Raw genomic sequence first — 22,472 nt, 5'->3', positions numbered from 1 at the left:
ACAAGATTGGTGAGCAGAGTAGCCCCTAGCGTTGGAATTATCTACCACTGAGTGAGTGCCCTTCCCTTCTTCCTGCTTTTAATGATAATAGTAAATAATGATGATACCTTAAGGATCACCTCTCTCTGTATGAGACCCTGCGCTTGTTATCTGAGGCCCTTTTTATGCCCCCCCAAGAGGTTTGGAGGGTGGCAACAAGAGAGCAGGACCTTTTCAGTGGTGGCTCCCCGATTGTGGGGTGCTCTCCCCAGAGAGGTTTGCCTGGGGCCATCACTATATTGTCTTTAGGTGCCAGGCAAAAAACATTCCTCTTTACCCAGGCCTATGACGATTAAATAATCTTTGTGGCCTGTGAAAGTGTGGGGGAGAGGACTGTTATTATGACTATTTTATTATTAGGCTGTCTGTTACTATATTTTTTAATTATATTTTTATCATTAAAGTTCTGTAATGTGTTTTTAACGTTGTACACCGCTCTGGAATCTTCTGTTTAAGTGCAGTACATTCATACCTCAGGTTACAGCCGCTTCAGGTTGTGTTTTTTCGGGTTGCGGACTGCCGAAACATGGAAGTACCGGAACGGGTTACTTCCGGGTTTCGGTGGCCGCGCATGTGCAGAAGTGCTAAATTGCGCTTTGTGCATGGGCAGAAGCGTCAAATTGCAAGCCGCGCGTGCGCAGACGCGGGTTGCGAACGCTGCGGGTTGCGAACGTGCATACCGCACGGATCATGTTCACAACCCAAGCGTCCGCTGTATATAAATTGAAAGTTTTTATCGGTGGTTGCAAGAACCAATGATCCCTATATTCTGAACAAAATGCTTGTTTAACCTGGAGGTAGGCTGTATGAATTGTGTATTGCTTTGTAACGATTTGTTGGGTCTCTGGACCGTAATAAAGGTTGATGATGAAATTGAAATAATAAAAGTAATTATTATAGTAATTATTACTGTTATAACAAGAGGGTCGGGAGATGAGCCCTCTAGGCTTCCACGGAGCAGGGAACTGCCTTTCAAACCTTCTCCTGCCCCTTTCCTTCCCCCCCAGATCCTGCTCATCGCTTTCCTGAAGGTGATTGACGAAGGCAGCCACATGGTTATGATGGAGTGTCCGGAAACAGTGAACACCCTTCTGCACGAGTTCCTGCTATGGGAGCCGGAGGCTGTGCCTGCCGTGGATGGAACAGAAGCAGAGAAGAAATAAGAAATAAAAAAACCAAAACCCTTAACAGCTACTTCGTGAAACTAGCGGCCTGCTCACGTTGCTGCTTCCAGAGGGATGTTTTTTTCTGGTTTGGAGCCTGCGGCAGTAGAAGGTGCGGCTGTGGCCGGCGGACACCTCCGCCCTGCGATGCGGGACGGGCGGAAAAGGCTCTTTCCTCCTCCGCAGAGAAGCGGACTGGACCTTTGTGGGCTGGGCACATGCAGGGTCGTGGCCGAGTGAGGTGGACCCTCAAGACAGGCGGGAGGGAAGGGGTCGGCCGCTCCCTGCGCTTTCGCCCTCGCCTTCCCCCTTGTAGTGTCCTCGTTCGTTTTTTCACGCTCAGCCTCTGGAAGGCTGCAGAAAAGAGGTTGTGGCGCTTTCACAGGACCTGTCCCAAGATGGCAACCTCGACTCCGTTTGGGAGCCGGCCAAGCTGACTCGGGCGCGATTGAACCCACCCGGATTTGTGTACACAGCTTATTAAATCGGCGACCCTGCTCCCCCCGAATTCCCTCTGCCCTCGAAGGCCCACCGGGTGTGGTAAACAAATTCTCCACATTGGCTGAGCCAGGAAGGAGAAGGCAGTGGGGAGATTCGAACACTTGCCCATTGCTTGAGACGAGCGCCAGTGCTAGGTTCTGCCGTGGGGCAGGCGTTCCCAAGCCCCTCACAAAGAGGTTCAGGGGGCAGGGCTCCCCAGTATTTACTCACCCATCAAACATCTCTTCCCCTTCTCTTCACATCGCCTCCAAACCTCCGCATTCTCTGGGCAGAAGGTCCTGGAGCCCTTCTGGAGTTTGGGGGTTCGCTTCTGGTCTTTGGCAGCTTGTAAATGTACTGTGAAAAATTGCAACACCCAAAGGTATTTCAGGGTAAAGGCACCTCTCTCCTCTCCACAATCTTTGGCACTTTGGTTGGGAGAGCAAAGTCCCCGTAACTGAGTAATTCCTTATTTTGTCAGTTCCCTGTTTCCTCCGCATCAAACCTTCGGAACGCTCCCCTCCCTTCCCCATTCATCAGGAGAAATGGAAAGGAGTTCTGGCTGGGAATGGGGCTTTTGTTTCATTTTGTTCATCTTAGGAACAGCTGCTTTGGCCTAATGATAAAGACTTGGATCAGAGGGAAGTTGCAGGGCAGAGAAAGGTGACTTCTCAAAATCTGCTCCTCGACGTTGCCGCCCCAAAAACTGGTGAGGCTTTAGGGGAAAAGGGCACAAACCCAGATGGAATGGGGGTGGGAGACTGTTGTGGTTTCCTGGGCTGGAACCTGATCAGGACGGGCCTTGCAGGCTGAATTTGACCTCCCAATCGCATGACATCGCTATGATAGCACGATAGACAGGTGAGCCCCGCACCTCACCTTGAAACTGGCAGATACCTTTTTCTTCCTCTCCCCCACTCGCTTAAATGAGCGGCTTCAAACAGCTGTAAGCACCGCTTGTCAGCTGGAATTAAGCCCCGCTGCCTTTTCTGCCATAAGGATCTCTTCCCAGCCACGGTGCACAGCCAGTGCAGGATTAGACCCAGATGAGCAGGGGGAAGGCATGGTTTGGGGAAGATGGCAGCACGGGCCTGCAGGCCAGAGAATTCCTGACCTCTAAGCGTTCGCCTTACTCAACAACACACCCAGGACAGCGACATTTGCAGCCATTAAAAAAAATAAATTAGTATTCCAGCATTTTGCTGGGTTTGAATCGTATACTCGCAATGACTTCGCCACCTCTCCCAATCCTAACTTCGTATGTGCTCTTCTCAATGGTTGGTTGGTTTTTTTCACCAGCCCAGAACCTGCCAAGCCGCAGTGTGGGGTACATTCACACAAGCCACAGTGCGGTGGGGAGGGGGGCCAGAGACAGATCAGTTTAGGCTGGCAGTGGTGCCCTGCCTGATAACCCTCTTTTGTCCCAAATTAGATTTTAAAAAATTATTATTTGATCCTGCCGCGGGCAGGCCTCCCTGACTCAGGACTTCTGTAAGCAGCTCAAAAAACCCCCCCATTATTTGGTTGGAACAATTCACACACACACACACACACACACACACACACACACACTGACCATTTCAAATGCTATCTCCATCCACTCTACACCATTACCTGCCTACTCTAATCCAACACAAGGTCATTTCCTGCAACACGTCAGAGGGTATGGGATTGCAGTTTGGGATTCTGGAGATCCAAGGCAGAATGTGTGTGAATACCCACCATGACCAAACCCTTGTTGCGCATCCACGGACGGGCAGCCAGACTTCGCTTGTTTACAAACCAGTGTTGAGCCTCCTTAATAGCATCGTAACCATAATAAACCGCTTAATACCTTTTTTATTATTTTTAAAAAATCTGTATTCTTAGGAGACTGTTTTAACCAGCTTGGAAATTGATCCATGGTTTTGTTTTTATTTATTTTGAGGGGCGGGGGGGAGCCTGCTGCTGTGAGTTCCACAGATCCAGGCTCTTTCCAGCCGGGAGACGAAACGGGATTGTGCGATAAGTGTCACCCTAGACTCTCAAATAAAAGTATTATATTCTCAACAGATAAAGGAGTCGTTTCTTGGATCTGCAGAAAAGAGTCGAGATGGTAGAGGCTTGGAAGGAGATGACACTGCTGTGGAACCTTCCTATAACTGAGGGCCACATTTCCTTCTGAGAAACTTTCTGGGGGCCAACGGCAGGTAGAACAAATAGGAAATTTTCTTTTGTGCGGTAGGGCTGGTTCCTACCCTCTTGTGTCTCCTTTCAGGCAGTTGAGAGACTGGTTCTGAGTTCAGGTTTCTCCCGTCGCTTGTCTCATCCTCATAACGACTCAGCAAGGGAGGTTTGCTTGAGTGTTTCTGACATCTTCAGCCTTTACCACAAAGCAGACTTGTGTTGGTCCCGGGGGCTAGCCGAGAGGCGAGGTCCGAGTCCAGTCCGGGGTCGATGGTGCAATAGGAAGGCAGTCCATAGAAGTCGAAGCTGGGTGCACAGTAGGGTGTCGGGTGAGGTCAGGAGCTCATGCAGAAAAGGGTTCTGGCAGGAACTAGCAACCAACAATGTTGCTCCTGCAACTTGTGGCTGGGGCTGGCCAGCTTTTATCTGCCCTGGGGCACAGGGCGGGCCCAATCCTCTGGTGACTCGCCTCTCCTAGCCTGGAGGCTTGCACTCCTCCTGCGGGAACTTAGTTCCCTCCGCCTCTCTGCCCTGAGCCTCTGCAGCTCAGGAGAGGCTGGAGGGTTACCGGACCCAGAGGCAACCTCAGCTTCCCCTGACGGGGCTGAGAGTGGAGCACCTGCAGGCAATGGGTCCTCCATCACCTCGGGAGCCAGAGCAGACTCAGCACAGGTGAGGACTCTTCAGGCTCATGCCCCAGCCCCGGCTCAGCTGGTTCTGGAGGCGGGGACTCCTGTGCAGGCTGGGATCCCTCGGGTTCAGCATCCAAGTCCAAATCCCAGGCCATCACAAGACTAGAAATTTGTCCCTTCCAAGTGAAAGAATGAGGAAACCATAGTTGGCAAGGGTACTCCTGAAGGTCAACTAGTCCAGCCCGCCACTGGAGGAAGGAAATCCAGGGCAGCCCCCGCAGATGGCTGTGCAGCTTGGAGAAATCAAGGAAGGAAGAGCTCACCCACGCCTGAACTTTTTTAAAAATTAATCATTTTAAAAAATTGTTATGAAGGCAGCTCCTTTTGGGACCAGGCTTTCCACAGTCCTGATGCTATTTGGAGGTCTGCGTGCTCAGAGGTGATGGTTGGAGTTGCTTCAGCAAAAGATGGACAGCTATAAACTGCAAGTCCTGCGTTAAAGCAGGTGTGTGTGTGCCAGGGTGGAATGGATGTCCTCACCGTGGCCCGTTTCAGCTCTTAGGTTCTCCTCCTCCCTTCTGAAAAGAGCTGCGAGAGCAGAGGCCGGAAGCCACCAGGGGCAGGAGGAGTGGGGTGGGGGTGAGGAAAGGGGACAGGAGGCCACGCGTTTCTGCCCGATCCTAGAAAAACATTTAATTTTTCACCAACTCTACATGATCCGAAGGAGAGGGGGACTGAACGAGAAAGCCACGTATAAAAAAACACAAAAGCATAAATTACAGAATTAAAAACAGTAAAAGCACACGACCGACGGCTACATATATATCTGTTTCTGAGAAGGGCACAGGAGACTCTGTTTAAAGAGAGAGATGAACATTCAGTTCTGTCAATGTGCATCAAGAGCGAATTCAAGCTTGTCCGACACTGATCAGTCTCTCCTGTTGAGGCATTGGGGAATCCAGTGGCAGGGAGTTCCGCATTCCCCGCGAACTCCCAACTCCAAGCCAAGCCAAAGGGGGGCGGAGACCCAACAAGGCAAGTCCTAGCCCAGGCTTCCTCAACCTCGGCCCTCCAGATGTTTTGAGACTACAATTCCCATCAACCCTGACCACTGGGTCCTGCTAGCTAGGGATCATGGGAGTTGTAGGCCAAAAACATCCGGAGGGCTGAGGTGGAGGAAGCCCTTGGGCATGATGTGACGACTGCCTTGACCAGGCCACGGGCATCGTGTTGGGTCCACGTGGTTGGGTGGTAGCTGTGCCAAGAGAGCCTCGCGAGCCAGGCAGCTGTCACTGGCCTGTGCGGATGTCCGCGGGGCGCAGCTGCCGCTCCCCCTCTGCCAGGAAGATCTGCATGGCTCTGTGAAGGAGGTGGGTGCCCAGGCAGCGCCTCCGCCTCATAGGCCAGCCCGCCACGATGCCGTAGTAATTCCCTTTCTTCTGATTGGTCAGCATCTTCAGCCCTGGAAGAAGACACAGGGGGAGCGTGAGCCGGTTGATTTCCCTAGATCTCCCAGTGGCTTTCGATACCACTGACCACGGTAAATCCCCCCCCCCCGAACAGATGTCTGAATTAGGACAGGCGGGGGTTAGCAATGTGGTGGTCCCAGTCCTATTCGGATGACCGCTTCCAGGAAGTGCTGCTTCACCCTAAGGAGCTATGAGCTATCATCTCTCTCTCTTTCTTTCTTATTTATTTATTTAGTACTTAAACCGCCCTATTCCCACAGGTCTCACAAGATGGAAAATCACAACATAAAATACAAAATGCATAATCAAAATAAAAACAACAATAATAAATTAATCATAATAATAATAATTTTATTATTCCCCCCCCCCTCCCCAGCCAGAGTCGGCCTCAGGGCAGCTCACACCAGTAAAATTACAATAAAAACATAATAGGGGGGGAAAGCAACGACAAAACAATTTAAAATGCAATTTAAAATGCACCCTCATTTTAAAAGTAGCCCATGGATCAAAATCGCAAGGGAAGGGGAAACATAAGGGTCAGACTGAGTCCAAACCAAAGGCCAGGCGGAACAGCTCTGTCTTGCAGGCCCTGCAGAAAGATGTCAAGTCCCGCAGGGCCCTGGTCTCTTGGGACAGAGCGTTCCACCAAGTCGGGGCCGGTACTGAAAAGTCCCTGGCCCTAGCTGAGACCAATCTAGCCACCTTGCGACTTGTGACCTCCAAAGTGTTGTTATAACAACAACACAATAATTTCCCCCCTTCCCCATTTTAAAAGGGCACACCCCCAATGTGGGGATCAAACCCACGCCCCTGAAATTAAGAGGCTCCTGCTCTACCGACTGAGCTATCCTGGGACGGAGCCTGCCCTTCAGCCGTAGCTGGCACACGCCTTACCGATGGCATCCACCATGCAGGCTTCTCTCGTGTAGGCTTCCACCGGAATGACGTTCTGGAAGCAATGCATGGAGATGACCCCCTGGCCGCTGGCCCAGATTTCCAGGATATGCTGGACTTTGGAGCAGGCCTGGAGGAAAGGAAGGGAGAGGGTTAGCGGCAGAAAACAAGTGTTTGCTTTCAGGTCTGTTTCAAGACAGGATGCCCACCTCTGCCAAAAAGGGCCTGAAAAGTTTTATGAATGTTGGGAAAATGCTGAAATGAAATTAATTGGCTCTGGTTAAAATATTTAAAGAATCTGGTAAAAGGGTTGGTTTTGAGAAATTGATTTAAAAAAAAAAAAATTGAGTTTCAAACTTTAAGCTTGTTCTTAAAAGATAAAATGAGATTAGAGTAAGATAACATAATGATAAAATATTATGAACTATGGAAAGGATTTGCTGGGACAATTATTAATCAAGAAACAAGAGATGGGAGGGGGAGGAGGTCAGGGAAAGAAGGTAATGAAACGTGGAGAATTTGGAAAAAAATGGCTTTATTGTTTCTTTTACTTTTTGTGTTTTTATTATTCTTTTTTTTTCTTTTTTGTAATTTTGTCTTTTTTGTGTATTTTTTTTTTTAAAATTCTTGTGTTTCAATAAATATCATTTGAAAAACAAAAACAAAAAGGGCCTGACTCATCCAGACGCTTCTGAAAAAACAGCTGCCGAGGCAGGAAGACGGCAGCCCAACATGGTTCCATAGGTGCCAAAGGGTCTTGGACCCCTTTGCTCCTCCCAAATGCGGGTGGGGGGTAAAATGGACAGGGCCTGAGCTGCCCCAGCCTTCTCTTCCACTTGAGAGTGCAGGTAAGGCACCCAACCGCCCATCCACCTGCCTAGGTCTGGCTCCCCTTGAGCCATAGAGGGGACTTGGGTACCACTGCCTGGCGGGGAGAGGGGGCCTGGCCTGGGTCTGCTATCGCCCCCCCAGCTCCTGGCCTCAGCTTGGGCACCATCGCCTCCTGCGCTCCCCAGGCCTTGGAAGCGGTCGTCAGACGTAGCAAATTGGGCAAGACTGTATTGATAGAAGAAGTGTGCCTGCACACGAAAGCTCATACCAATAACAAACTTAGTTGGTCTCTAAGGTGCTACTATGGGACGCGGGTGGCGCTATGGGTTAAACCACAGAGCCTAGGACTTGCCGATCAGAAGGTCGGCGGTTCGAATCCCTGCCACGGGGTGAGCTCCCGTTGCTCGGTCCTTGCTCCTGCCAACCTAGCAGTTCAAAAGCACTGCAAAGTGCAAGTAGATCAATAGGTACCACTCTGGCAGGAAGGTAAACGGCGTTTCCGTGCGCTGCTCTGGTTCGCCAGAAGCGGCTTAGTCATGCTGGCCACATGACCCGGAAGCTGTACGCCGGCTCCCTTGGCCAATAAAGCGAAATGAACGCTGCAACCCCAGAGTCGGCCACGACTAGACCTAATGGTCAGGGGTCCCTTGACCTTTAAGGTGCTACTGGAAGGAATTTTTTTTATTTTATTTCGACTATGGCAGACCAACATGGCTACCTACCCGTAACTAGAACTGTATTGATAGTTAGCGAAAACTATAAACATACTTCTGGGAATAGTGATACAGTGGTACCTCGGGTTAAGAACTTAATTAGTTCTGAAGGACTGTTCTTAACCTGAAGCACCACTTTAGCTAATAGGGCTTCCTGCTGCCGCCGCGCCACCGGAGCACGATTTCTGTTCTCATCCTGAAGCAAAGCTCTTAACCTGAAGCACGATTTCTGGGTTAGCGGAGTCTGTAACCTGAAGCGTCTGTAACCTGAGGTACCACTCTATTGTTATATTACTGGTCCTTATAAATGTTGTATTTTGCTACAAAAAAAAGAAAAGACCGCAAATATCCAACTCTCCACTCAACAGCCAACTCATACAATACTCTCAGGGCAGACTGTACAGTGGTGCCTCGCAAGACGAAAAGAATCCGTTCTGTGACTCTCTTCGTCTAGCGGTTTTTTTGTCTTGCGAAGCAAGCCCATTGACGGATTAGCGGATTAGCGCTATTAGCGGCTTATCTGCTGATCAGATCAGCTGATAAGCGGCTTAGCAGCTTAGAAAAAGGGGGGGGAAAGGGAAAAAAACCAGCAGGAACTCGCAAGACATTGTCGTCTTGCGAAGCAAGCCCATAGGAAATTCGTTTTGCGAAGCACCTCCAAAACTCTTTCGTCTAGCGAGTTTTCCGTCTTGCGAGGCATTCGTCCTGCGGGGCACCACTGTATAACAGCAAGCAGGGAGCCCCTTACTGTGACTCCACTGGCGTTATTTATCAGCTTAAAGAAGTCATTTAGGCTCAGTAGGACTTATTCCCAGGTAAGCATACAAGCCAAGCCTCCCCCCTCCCAGCATTTGCCTCAAAGCAGGGGAGGGCCGGAGGGGAGAGCGGGGCACCACCCCGAGCTTTGCGCTGCCTGCACCTGTCGGCCTTGCTTCCTCTGGCTCTGCTGGTAGTGCGCCAAGGCTTCGTAGAGGTGGCAGTACGGCCGGGAGCGCTTCCCCTTGCCCACGTAGAAGATGGCGCTGATGAACGTCCGGAAACACTCGGCCCGGCTGATGTACTGGCTGCGGAAGGGCAGGTTCTGGGTCACTCTGTCGGGCACAGGCAGAAGGGCAGAGTTAACTGGCGGAACTCTCCGCCACAGGAGGCAGCGATGGGCCAACAACCGGCTGTCTACCAGCTCCATCTGGTACGCAGGCTGGGACCCTATCTGCCCGCAGACTGTCTCGCCAGAGTGGTGCATGCTCTGGTTATCTCCCGCTCGGACTACTGCAGTGTGCTCTATGTGGGTGCATTTGAAGGTGACCCAGAAACTGCAACTAATCCAGAATGCAGCAGCTAGACTGGTGACTGGGAGCAGCCGCCGGGACCACATAACACCGGTCTTGAAAGACCTACATTGGCTCCCAGTACGTTTCTGAGCACAATTCAAAGTGCTGGTGCTGACCTTTAAAGCCCTAAACGGCCTCAGCCCAGTATACCTGAAGGAGCGTCTCCACCCCCATCGTTCTGCCCGGACACTGAGGTCCAGCTCTGAGGGCCTTCTGGCAGTTCCCTCATTGCGAGAAGTGAGGTTACAGGGAACCAGGCAGAGGGCCTTCTTGGTGGTGGCGCCTGCCCTGTGGAACGCCCTCCCACCAGATGTCAAGGAAATAAGCAGCTATCTTATTTTTAAAAGACATTTGGACGCAGCGCTGTTCAGGGAAGTTTTTAATATTTAATGCTGTATTGTTTTATCACTCGATTGGGAGCAGCCCAGAGTGGCTGGGGAAAGTCAGCCAAATGGGCGGGGTATAAATTATCTATTATTATTATTATTATTATTATATATAACCCGGAGGGCTTGAAGAGGCGACTGGCCAAATTTGTGGAGGAGCAGGGAGGCTGTCAACGGCTGCCAGCCATGATGGCCAAGCTCTGCTTCCACAGTCGAAGGTGGCCATCTTTCTGAGCACCAGCTCCTGGAAACGGCAGGAGGGGTGACGGCCCTTGCGATCGTGCCCTGCCTGTCGCGTTCCCTTCGAGGCATCTGGTCGGCCACGGTGGGAACAGAATGCTGGACTAGGTGGAGCACTGGCCGGATCCAGCAGCAGGCTCTTCTTATGTTCTTAGGGGGATGCTAGGAGGCACAATATGGTCTGTGTGAGACACATGCACTCACAAAATGCAACCCCCCTAGATCGGGGAGCGGGAACCCTTTCCCTCAGCTTGAGGGCTGCATTCCCATCCAGAGGCGACGTGCAGGGACAGAGGCAGGTGGAGACATGGATGAAAATGTTACTTCCATCCAGGTAACCTAGTGGCGTGGAGTTCCAAGGGTGCATCCCAGCCAGGCCAAGACACCTGGTGTGTGTGTGTGTGTGTGTGTGTGCGTGCAAAGCAGGACTGGCAAGGATGTTCTGTGTGGCCTGGGGAGAATTTGGCCCTTGGACGCCTGGGCTTGAGCTTTCCCACCCCTGGGTCATAGAATCATAGAGCCGCAGATTTGGAAGGGACCATCAGGGTCACCTAAGCCCAGCGTTTCCCAAACTTGGGTCCTCAGCTGTTTTCTGACCAGGATTTAACCTCCTTCCACAGGGCCTGTAAGACAGAGCTATTCCGCCTGGCCTTTAATTTGAATTCAGCCTGATCTTTTATTTCCCTTCTCTTCCCTCCCCTTTTATGAAGATCACCCGCTCTGAGATCCCACAGCTAACTCTCCCTCGGCCTCCTCGCTGGCCCAAGTAGGACCAATTCAGCCACCTAGCTCTGGGGATTATCGGATTGATTTTTGATTTTTATTGTTATTCATGTTTTTATACCGTATTTTATGCTGCTTTTATAATTAAGCGTTTTAAATTTGTTGTTAGCCGCCCTGAGCCCAGTTTTTGAACCAGGAAGGGCGAGGTATAAATAAAAAAATATTATTATTATTACTACTACAATTCCCATCATCGCTGACCACTGTTCCTGCTAGCTAGGGATGATGGGAGTTGTAGTCCGAAAACAGCTGGGGACCCAAGTTTGGGAAACCCTAATCTAGTCCTGCAATGCTCGAACCCACAACCCTGAGGTTCAAATAATCCTAGAGTTGGAAGAGACCACAAGGGCCATCGAGTCTAACCCCCTGCCAAGCAGGAAACACCATCAGAGCACTCCTGACATATGGTTGTCAAGCCTCTGCTTAAAGACCTCCAAAGGAGGAGACTCCACCACACTCCTGGGCAGCAAATTCCACTGTCAAACAGCTCTTACTGTCAGGAAGTTCTTCCTAATGTTCAGGTGGAATCTTCTTTCTTGTAGTTTGGATCCATTGCTCCGTGTCCGCTTCTCTGGAGCAGCAGAAAACAACCTTTCTCCCTCCTCTATGTGACATCCTTTTCTATATTGGAACATGGCTATCATATCACCCCTTAACCTCCTCTTCTCCAGGCTAAACATGCCCAGCTCCCTTAGCCGTTCCTCATAAGGCATCGTTTCCAGGCCTTTAAGAGACTTGTGCTCTACCAGCTGACAAGCTCTTCTCCATTTGAGCTGGTGATCAGATGGGGCTGTGAGGCCATGGAACAGAGGCAAGGGAAGAGGCCCCAAACCCTTTCCTCGCCTGGCCAGAGAGGCCTGGCAACACCCTGAGGGTTCTGTTCCGTGGAGAAGACTGCGCGCTGTCAAACTATACCCTCAGTCTTTGCCCAAAACTCAGCTGAGTCTGAAAAGGTAGGAATTGCCTCCTTCCCTCCCCCCCCAGGGGCAGCTGAGACGGCAGAATCGGGGAAAAGCTTCCACACCTGGGATCCAGGAGCAGGTAGTTGAAGCTGGACTTGAGAAGACCCTCTCTCCACTTGCGGCTCTTGTCCGGCTGGTCGAACTGCCTGGCCAAAGCCATCTCGTCCTCCTGGCCATCTGGGATCTGGTAAGTGTCCAGGGCAGAAGACAATTCTGGGCTGTAGCCTGGAGGCAAGTGAAGAAGAGACAACGCCACCCCCACCAAAACAGAGAAGTTTGTTAACACATGGTGGAGAGACGCACACGACACATAACAAGGAAAGAACGATGGAATATTATCTGAATATACGATCACAGGGGAGAGACTTTGTTAAATCGTGCATGAGCAGAATAGGGCTGAGCGATATATTGCTATATCGTCCTAAACTGGTTTGAAGCCCAATTGTGATATCGGTTTCATAATTTTGGAACTGGCAATATATCACGAATCGTGTGTGTGTGTGTGTGTCTGTGTGTTATGCAAAAATCACAATGTGGGGAAAACTGTGAAGCCAGCCCGTGCCTCTACACAGCTCCATTCTTATGTCAGATGTTGTGATATACAGTCATACCTCGGGATAAATCTTTTCAGGTTGTGTCACGCGGTGAACCGGAAGTACCGGAAAAGGTTACTTCCAGGTTTCGCCGCTCACGCATGTGCAGATGCTCAAAATGACGTCACGTGCATGCAGAGAAACAGCGAATCGTGACCCGCACAGACGCAGGTTGCGTTCTGCTCATGTTGCGAATGGGGCTCCGGAATGGATCCTGTTCGCAACCAAAGGTACCACTGTATCAACATTTCACGATGTTTAGCTGGTGATATATTGCGATGTTGAAAGCCAGGTATCGCCCAGCCCTAGATCGGAACAGGTGTAAGTGTGTGTGGTGGTGGGGATTCGTGTATTAATATTATTATTTTTAACAGGAGCTCTCAGCCCCTTAGCCTAAAAATTAGAATCAGCAAAGGAGATATGTAAACCATATGTAAACCTCCCGTCCACAACTTTAAAGGCATGTCAGTTAAAGGCAAAGAAGCACATGGGATGTCCTTTCTGGAGATGACCCTGAAGCATAGCTGTCAACTTTCCCCTTTTCTTGCAAGGAATCCTACTCGGAATAAGGGAATTTCCCTTACAAAAAGGGAACGTTGACAGCTATGCCCCGGAGGGGTTGAACCCGGGACCTTCTGCATGCAAAGGCGGCCTCCATCAATGGGCTGAGGCCCTCCCCTACCCCCAGGCAAAGCAGCCACTCACCTGCAGACCCCTTCCGGGCCTTGGTCTTCGGGTCGCTCATCAGCTTCTCAAGTAGCTGCAGGTAAATTTTCCTGGTGAGTCCTGTTACAGGACCCGGGTTGACGCCGAAGTCTCGAAGCTGCCGGACTAGCGCTTCGTCTGAGAGGTGGCTCAGCTCAGAGGCAGCTGGTGGAGAGCTGCTGCCCACATCTGCTGGCCCGGCCGCTTGACCGGTGTATGCCCGCCAGTCGTAGATGACGGTGTCTTCGGAGCTGGTGGTGTTGGCCACGGAGTCGTCCGTGCAAGGGATGTGGCGCTCCACGAGGGCGTGCCCTTCATCCTCGTAAAGGTATTCCACGGGCTCAGTGGCGCTCAGGTTCACGGGCCGGCCACCGGGCGACAGCTGGACATCTTGGGCAATGGGACTCATCCGTCCGGACGGGCAGGTGGACACTCTCGGTGCAGGCAGCCGGCTGAAGCTCACTCGCGAGCGATTGGCCTGCCTCTTGGTCCTACCACGCCTGGCACTTAGCCGCTCAGGTTCACCCCGAGGCAGCACAGCATCCAGGCTTTCTTGGGCACCATTCCCTGGTGGCAGCTTCTTCTCCTTCAAGGGAAGCTCTTCCCCTGAATCTGCCGCATGGTCGCTGCCACATTTGGTGTCAGAACGGTCACATCCTCTGCAAACATCTCTCCCGGAACTTCCTGGTGTATCCGGGCTGATGAGAGGGCAGTCCGAAGGGAGGGACCCCGAGCAGCTCCCTGGCTCACAGCTGCTGAGACCAGCCCCTATTAATAAGGTGTCATCGAGTTCACCGTTCTTGCCTCCAGCCGCACCAGGCAGGCCGCTGTTGCTTGGGACAGCGGATCGATCCTGCCTATCGCCGGAGGCCGGAATCTGCCCTCTGGGGTTTCTCGTCCGCCTGGGACGCTGTGGCACCTCCAGGGTCTCGTTGAAGAGGGAGGAGGAAGAGCTGGCATTGTGCGTGGCCGACGCCATCATGCGGCTTTTGGTTCGGGGTGTAACGTGCCGGGGGCTTTGGTGGGGCTGGAGCAGCGGTGAATGGCAGACCCTGGTCGCCAGCATCATTGACCTCAGCTTGGCCTCCAAGCCGGCAGGCTCTTCTTCCCTGGTGCTTGGGGGAGTTTGGTGAGGGACGGCCATTGTTTCAGCCGCATCCCAGACCATCCCAGGAGGGACAGGGCTCTCATTCCCCGGGGAAGACGTCTCTTCAGATGCCTTCTGTATGAGCACCGTTTCTGGAGTCCACAAGTGCTCCTCCACATCCTTGGTGCTCGTGGAGTGAAATCCTCTCCTTTCCTCTGTACTCAACCTTTCCTGCGCTTCAGGTGACCCACTCCCTTTTAGTTTGCCTTGCTGTTCCCAGGTACCAACTCTCCCAACGATGGGAGAGGAAATTTCCAAAAGATGCTCGTTCTCTGCTGCATAAATCCTTGGCTTCTGCGTTTCCCTCAATGGCGGAGACTTCGTGCCTTGGTTTCCCCACTTCTGCAAAGGGCATTTTGCAAGAACCTGGGACGTTTGGGAGAAACCCGGCTGCCCGCCGTTCTTGGGCCGTTCGTCCTTTCCAAAGCAGACCAGGTCCAAAGGTTGCCTCCCAGCGCATGTGTTGGAATAAGCCCCCTTGCCACCAATTCTGTCACACAAATGTCTCAGGCGGTCAGACCTAGCAGGAGAATTCCTCTCGCTAAATGCCTCAACCGGCTCTCTGGAGCGGCTTACCGGTCCTCTGGAAGACGGGCCTAAGGACAATTCTGACATTAAACTGTTGCTCCCAGTGTTGTGGGAGCTGCACGTGGAACAGCTGAAACTGGCCTCCCTTCCCTCCTGGTTCTGAGCCTCGCTGCAGCGGAGTGCTTCCGTAGTGCTTGCGTAACATTCGCTGTCGCATGAGGCATACTGGCCACTGCTTGAGCTTTCACTAAATGATTCGGCTCGTTCGGTGCCTCCACCCAGATTCCCACAGCTGCTGGGAAGGAACTCCGCATTGACCATGACCGTCTTTTCCAGGTCCGAGACGGCTGCAGCGTTCTCCCGGGTGAACAGGTAGGCGTGATCGGGCGAGGTGACGTCCAGCCCTTCGTGGCCCGTGGCTCTCACCACAAGGTCTGGGTCTAGGAAGCTGCCATAGTGGGAGAGGTTGAAGGTGGCGTTGGGATCCTGCATGCTGGCAACGGGATCTGCTTCACATTCGGACACAACTGCATGGGTGGGAGAGGGCCCGGGGATCTCCCGGGATCTGTTAGCGTTTTGTATTTCAAGGCTCGCTCTCAGCTTGCGGTCGATTAAAGTGGAAGGGGGAAATGCGCTGTCTGGGGCTGGAGGCAAAGGGGACCCCTTAGTTGTAGTGCTCTGGACGCAAAGAGTTTGGGTTGTGCCAAGATCTGCTTTGAGGGGCTCGGGTCCTCCGATGTGAAAACCCCGTGTTGCCAAGGGACCAGGGGCTGGCTGCCCAAGCACGCTGCCCAAGCTGGCTGAGGCTGCCGGCTGAGCACAGAGGTCTCCCTGATCGGACAAAGTGCTGGAAGCCGAAGAACACTCCGTTAGGAACGAAGAAGCGATCCTGTCCTCAAAGGAACAAGTTTTATCTTGGCTCTTCGGAGGGCGAGAAAGGAAGGTGGGTGGCTTTGCATGCTGAAGGCTCTCATCCGGAGGAGGCCGCAAGCTTCCGCCCGAGAGGATGGGGCAAGCGTCGTAAAGCCTCAAGGAGCGCCCAGGGTTCAAGGTGTCTTCAGTCACGGTGGTGAGGAAGCTTTCTTCTCTTCGGTAGCCTGTATAAAAAAAGAAAGAGAGGGACAAATGAGGCTAGGATTATTTAATTTGAGCCTCTGAAATTAGGGAAACAGGAGTTGCTGGCATCCTGCTACACATCTCAAGCATTTTTGAAAACTGCAGAAAATAACTGTAAAAGGTAAAGGACCCCTGGACAGTTAAGTCCAGTCAAAGGCGACTATGGGGTTGCGGCACTCATCTCACTTTCAGGTCGACATTTGTCCGCAGACAGCTTTCTGGGTCATGTGGCCAGCAGGACTAAACCGCTTCTGGCGCAACGGGACACCGTGATGGAAGCCAGAGTGCACAGAAACGGTGTTTACCTTCCCGCCAGAGTGGTACCTATTTATCTACTTGCACTTTGACGTGCTTTTGAACTGCTAGGTTGGCAGGAGCAGGGACAGAGCAACAGGAGCTCACCCCATCACGGGGATTTGAACTGCCGACCTTCCGATCGGCAAGCCCAAGAGGCTCAGTGGTTTAGACCACAGCACCACCTGCGTCCCTCCATTTTTTTGAATATTAGGTTGGAAGGGGCCCCTAAGGATCATCTGTCCCAACTACCTGCAATGTAGGCATTACAGCTAAAGAATCCCTGACCGATGGGCATCCAATCTGTTTTAAAACCTACAGCAAAGGAAAGTCCACCGCTTCCCAAGGGAGTCTGTTCCATTGCCAGACAACTCTTACGGTCAGACCTTCCTAATGTTTAGTCGGAATCTCTTTTCTTATTTGATGCAAGTGTCAAAAAACTACAAAACGTAAAATATCCGCTCCGTAGATCAAAGATAAAGTAAGTGTATAAAGAGGCTGAATATTACAGGCTGTGGGGTTTTTTAAAAACTATTCAGATTGGTAATAATCAGAAGGGCCGGTGGGGTGGGGTTGTTAGAATTCCTGTTCCATGATTGCAGTCATGGGATTTTTGTCTTTCACATGACGGTATATGTTTTGACTCCACAGAGTGGGAAGTGACGGAGACAGGATGTTTGTGTTACTGTGTTCCGTGAAGTGGGACTATTGTCCTTTGTTTTTTCTCTCTTTGCTGTCTGATGCTAGAGAGAGAGGGAGCCATGTTGCAGTGCTCTGTGTGTGTTTATATGTAAATAAAGTAGATTAGCCAAAATGCTGAGTTGCTGAGGTCTGTTACGCAACTGTGCAAACTCTGCGGATCTCTAAGTGTGCCGGTGTCGGTTGGCATCAGTCGCTGTGATGCTTGGGCTGGAGAAATCTATTGAAGCTCCCGAACAATCAACCAGGAGGGAGGGAACATGCCAGTCGGGCATGTGTCTCTGCCAGGGTCCTACACGAGTGTAGGCCGAGCTCCTGACAGGGGTCACCTTCTTGATACCAGTGTCGCTGTAGTTCGTCTGAATGGTAGTGAGTGAGGCTGGGGTTGTGAGGCCTCAGCAGGAGTGCCAACGATAAGACACTGGACGCCTGGGATATTTACTGGCCGATACAAACAAGTTAATAACAACAGAGTTGTTGGTCAACTTCCTCTCCTATGCTCAAAGATCTCGTAAGATGATGCTCTCATTTTTATCTTAAAGGTAACTTAAAGGTAAAGGTAAAGGGATCCCTGACTATTAAGTCCAGTAGTGGCCGATTCTGGAGTTGCGGCGCTCATCTCGCTTTATTGGCTGAGGGAGTCATGTGGCCAGCATGACTAAGCCACTTCTGGTGAACCAGAGCAGTACACGGAAACGCCGTTTACCTTCCCGCCAGAGCGGTACCTCTGCACTTTGACGTGCTTTTTTTATCTATTTGCACTTTGACGTGCTTTCGAACAGCTAGGTTGGCAGGAGCAGGGACTGAGCAACGGGAGCTCACCCTGTCGCGGGGATTCGAACCGCCGACCTTCTGATCGGCAAGTCCTGGGCTCTGTGGTTTAACCCACAGCACCACCTGTGGTTTAACCCACAGCACCACCTACTAAATCAGGCTTCCTCAAACTCGGCCCTCCAGATGTTTTTGGCTTACAACTCCCATGATCCCTGACTAGCAGGACCAGTGGTCAGGGATGATGGGAATTGTAGCCTCAAAACATCTGGAGGGCCAAGGTTGAGGAAGCCTGTACTAAATATTTTAAACAGGTTCATGTTTTCTCATGCCCACACTTCCGAATTTTTTTGCTAAGCTCTGTTTCGGCCGCAGTTACGGTATAGCAAACAAATGAGAATGTAAAGTTTAAAATCGGGGGATAGGATGCGAAGATAGCATTGCATGGGGGGGCGGGGAGCTTGATTGCTTCTCCCTACTTACTCGTCCAGCGGTGCTGCCCCTCTGCAGCCTCGTCCAGGAACCCTTGCAAGATACGGAGGCACATCTCGTTCCCTTCCTCCAAAGCCAGGTCGATGGCAGTGTTCCCGTCCTGGGAGAAAGAAGAGGTTAGAGGACCAAGGCGCTGGGCCTCCCCCCCCCCCCAGCTAATCTGGCTTGCTGGTTCTCTCCATCCAAGTTCCCTTCCTTGCCCTTCCTTATTCCAATTAACATGGGCCAGGTAACCAAGAAACAATTTCACAGCTTCAACTCGTCAACCGCCAGTGCTTCGGTTCTCCCTGGAATGGTTTCTCGTGAAGTCAGTGGGTCTACTCTATCTTTGCAATAATAATAATAATAATAATAATAATAATAATAATAATAATAAGAAGAAGAAGAAGAAGAAGAAGAAGAAGAAGAAGAAATTTTATTTATATGCCGCCCTCCCTGGCCAGAGCCGGGCTCAGGGCAGCTAACATCAATTAAATTTCAGTAAAAACATAATAAGAAAACAACAACAAACAAATTAAAATACAGGTTAAAATGCAATTTAAAATGCAGCCTCATTTTAAAAGTCAAAACCAAAAGGGGAGGGAAGCATAAGGGTCAGACTGAGTCCAAACCAAAGGACAGGCAGAACAGCTCTGTCTTGCAGGCCCTGCAGAAAGATGTCAAGTCCCACAGGGCCCTGGTCTCTTGTGACAGAGTGTTCCACCAAGTCGGGGCCAGTACTGAAAAGGCCCTGGCCCTAGTTGAGATCAGTCTAACCACCTTGCGACTTGGGACCTCCGAGGTGTTGTCATTTGTGGACCTTAAGATCCTCCACGGGGCAGACCAGGAGAGGTGGTCCCGTAGGTACAAGGGTCCTAGCCTATGACTGGAAGAACTTAAAAAGAGCACGGCTGCTGGATCGGGTCAAAGGGGGCCCAGACAGCATCCCGTTTACCACAGAGCCCAACCAGAAACCAGCAAGCAGTGTCTCAGCTCAACAGCAACAGGAAGTCCCTGCAACCCTGTCTCCCCCCCGCCCCCCCCACAATGGCAAGAACTCTCTGGCCTACCTGGTCTTTCAGGTGGGGGTCTCCTCCTTCCATCAGCAAGAGCTTTAGGCACGTGTAGCACCCCCAGGCGGCTGCCACATGCAAGGGGGTGAGACCGTCCACGGACCTAAATCACAAGCAAAGCCTGGGATTGCACCTTGCACAACGTTAGGTGCCCAAGGCCTGAAGGGTGTCAAGAGTCCCGATTTATTGCAATGGCCTGTTGTCGCGAACATCGGGCAGCCAAGCACCCAGCCTAGTACAGTGGTGCCTCGCAAGACGAAAAGAATCCGTTCTGTGATTCTCTTCGTCTAGTGGTTTTTTCGTCTTGCGAAGCAAGCCCATTGAAGGATTAGCGGATTAGCGCTATTAGTGGCTTTTAGCGGCTTATCGGATCAGATGATAAGCGGCTTAGTGGCTTAGAAAAAGGGGGGGGAGGGGAAAAACCAGCAGGAACTCGCAAGACATTGTCGTCTTGCGAAGCAAGCCCATAGGAAATTCGTTTTGCGAAGCACCTCCAAAACGGAAAACTCTTTCGTCTAGCGGGTTTTCCGTCTTGCGAGGCATTCGTCTTGCGGGGCACCACTGTACTGGCAGCAGCTCTCCTTCCCAGCCCCCTCAGCCCCCGAGATTCATACAAGGTGTGAATGCTCTATCAGTGAACTACGATCTTTCCCTTTAAAGTAAAGCAGGTCTCTGGAGCTGCATGGTTCTTGACGTTAAAAGTTTATTATCTTGAGGTCAGACCTAAACGGCCTCTGTCCAGTATACCTGAAGGAGCGTCACCACCCCCATCGTTCTGCCTGGACACAGAGGTCCAGCGCCGAGGGCCTTCTGGCGGTTCCCTCCCTGAGAGAAGTGAGGTTACAGGGAACCAGGCAGAGGGCCTTCTCAGCAGTGGCGCCCACCCTGTGGAACGCCCTCCCACCAGATGTCAAAGAGATAAACAACTACCAGACTTTTCGGAGACATCTGAAGGCAGCCCTGTTTAGGGAAGCTTTTAATGTTTGATGCATTACTTTATTTTAATATTGTGTTGGAAGCCGTTCCCCAGAGTGGCTGGGGAAGCCCAGCCAGATGGGAGGGGTATAAATAATAAATTTATTATTATTATTATTATTATTATTATTATTATTATTATTATTATTATTGACCACTGGGTGTGAAGGTCAAATCTGTGTCCAGGGCAGCTGTCTACCAGCTCCATCGGGTACACTGGCTGAGACCCTCCCTGCCTGCGGACTGCCTCGCAAGAGTGGTGCATGCTCTGGTTATCTCCCGCTTGGACTACTGCCATGTGCTCTCTGTGGGGCTACCTTTGAAGGTGACTCGGAAACTGCAACTAATCCAGAATGCGGCAGCTAGACTGGTGACTGGGAGTGGCCACCGGGACCATATAACGTACGTTTCTAAGTGCCATTCAAAGCGTCGGTGTTGACTTTTAATGCCCTAAATGGCCTTGGCCCAGTATACCTGAAGGAGATTCTTCACCCCCATCACCCAGCCCAGACACGGAGGTCCAGCTCTGAGGGTCTTCTGGCAGTTTCCACCCTGTGAGAAGTGAGGTTATAGGGAACCAGGTGATGGTGCCTGCCCTCTGGAATGCCCTCCCATCAGATGTCTAAGAAAAAAGTAACTATATAATCTTTAGAAGACATTTGAAGGCAGCCATGTATAGGGATTTTTTGGGGGTAATGTTTAAAGTTTTATCTTATTGTATACAATCATACCTCGGGTTACAGATGCTTCACATTGCGCGTTTTCGGGATACGGACGCGCCGAAACCCAGAAGTACCGGAACGGGTTACTTCCGGGTTTCGGTGCTCACACATGTGCAGAAGCGCTAAATAGCGCTTTGCGCATGGCGCAGAAGCACCGAATCGCAACCCGCGTGTGCGCAGACGTGGCGCTGCGGGTTCAGAACATGCCTCCCGCATGGATCACGTTCGCAACCTGAGCGTTCACTGTATGTTGGAAGCTGCCCAGAATTCCTGGGGCAACCCCGTCAGATGGGTGGGGTATAGATAGTAAATTTATTTATTTATTTATTTATTATTAAATAGGATGTCCCTATTTTCACCGGAGAAATGCTGCAGGGTTATGCAAGTAATCTGATGCCAAATACGTTTGCTCACACTAGATGCTCGCTGGAGGGTTCAGAGCTCATTTCCCCATGAATGTAGCAGAAGGACCCTGCAGAATACCTGATATTGGGGTCTCCGCCGTACCGGAGGATGAGGGCAAGGCACCGGATCCCACTCTCCTGCTCCATGCCGGCGGCAAGGTGGATGCCGGCAATTCCCTCGGGCAGAACCAAGTTGGGGTCCGCTCCCTGCTGGAGAAGGGCTTCGACCATCCTGGGAAGCAAGGAAACAGCAACTAAGAGATAAAATTCCAGGAATTAAGATCTGCAAGCCAAGAAGCCCCCAAAACCAGTTGGAGAGATTCACGTTTTGTAATAATCAGTGCTTTTTTCCGGGGGGGTTCTCTAGGGTTCTGGCACCTTTTTTCTAGAAGAAAAGCATTGGTGGTAATAATAAAATAAAAGTAATAATAATAATTATTATTATTATTATTATTATTTCAGGGGTAGTTTTTGTTTACATAAGCTTTTGCAAAGCCAGAAAGGAACAAACGAAGAAAAGAGGGAGAAGCCGCTAGAGAAATTCACGTGTACACGTGAACAGGTGCATTCACACATGCGCTTACTCGCACTCTCCGCCCGACAGAGCCTCGCGCAGCCGGACCGAGAGCGGCAGGGCGCCTGGTTCCATTCCGCCACTAGAGGGCGGCCGAGGGGCCGAGGAGGCGCATCTGCGCATGCTCACTCCGCCCGCACATGCGCAGATTTCCCACAGGAGGCAGCGGCTACTTCCATCCCCGCGCGGCCGGCGGCGGAACCTCGGCCCGGCGGGGTCGCCTCGAGACGCAGCCGAAGAGCCGCCCGCGCAGCCCCGGCCGAGGGCTGCGCGCCCGCCGCGGCTCCCTCACAGCCGCTGTCGCGGCAGCA

At 51.5% G+C, this 22,472-nt stretch overlaps 2 protein-coding genes across 6 annotated transcripts in view; one reads left to right on the top strand and one right to left on the bottom strand.

Annotated features, from left to right (window-relative positions):
- Positions 1-3,739, top strand: part of ABHD8 (abhydrolase domain containing 8) — a 44,579-nt gene extending 40,840 nt beyond the window's left edge. For all 4 annotated transcript variants that reach the window (XM_083483993.1, XM_083483994.1, XM_083483996.1 and 1 more), the window contains exon 5: positions 1,047-3,739. In XM_083483993.1, coding sequence (XP_083340119.1) covers positions 1,047-1,202 — 156 coding nt within the window. In that variant the 3' untranslated portion in view covers positions 1,203-3,739. The remainder of the gene's footprint in view (positions 1-1,046) is intronic.
- A 1,408-nt stretch (positions 3,740-5,147) lies between these two features.
- On the bottom strand, positions 5,148-22,284 carry ANKLE1 (ankyrin repeat and LEM domain containing 1; the record flags this gene model as incomplete). 2 transcript variants are annotated; one of them, XM_083483625.1, is made up of 9 exons in its annotated part: positions 5,148-5,942; positions 6,844-6,973; positions 9,307-9,478; positions 12,152-12,314; positions 13,388-16,159; positions 18,426-18,534; positions 19,484-19,589; positions 21,667-21,819; positions 22,172-22,284. In XM_083483625.1, the coding sequence occupies 9 exons, from the start codon at positions 22,282-22,284 to the stop codon at positions 5,770-5,772; spliced, it is 3,891 nt and encodes a 1,296-aa protein (XP_083339751.1). In that variant the 3' UTR covers positions 5,148-5,769. The 2 variants fall into 2 exon arrangements, with proteins under 2 accessions (XP_083339751.1, XP_083339752.1); XM_083483626.1 differs by having other exon boundaries at positions 21,667-21,841; positions 22,172-22,237.
- Between the last annotated feature and the right edge of the window lie 188 nt (positions 22,285-22,472).

Source organism: Podarcis liolepis, assembly GCF_965112155.1.
Source record: "Podarcis liolepis genome assembly, chromosome: 18".
Taxonomy (NCBI): Eukaryota; Metazoa; Chordata; class Lepidosauria; order Squamata; family Lacertidae; genus Podarcis; species Podarcis liolepis.
This window is presented reverse-complemented; position numbering and strand designations above follow the sequence as displayed.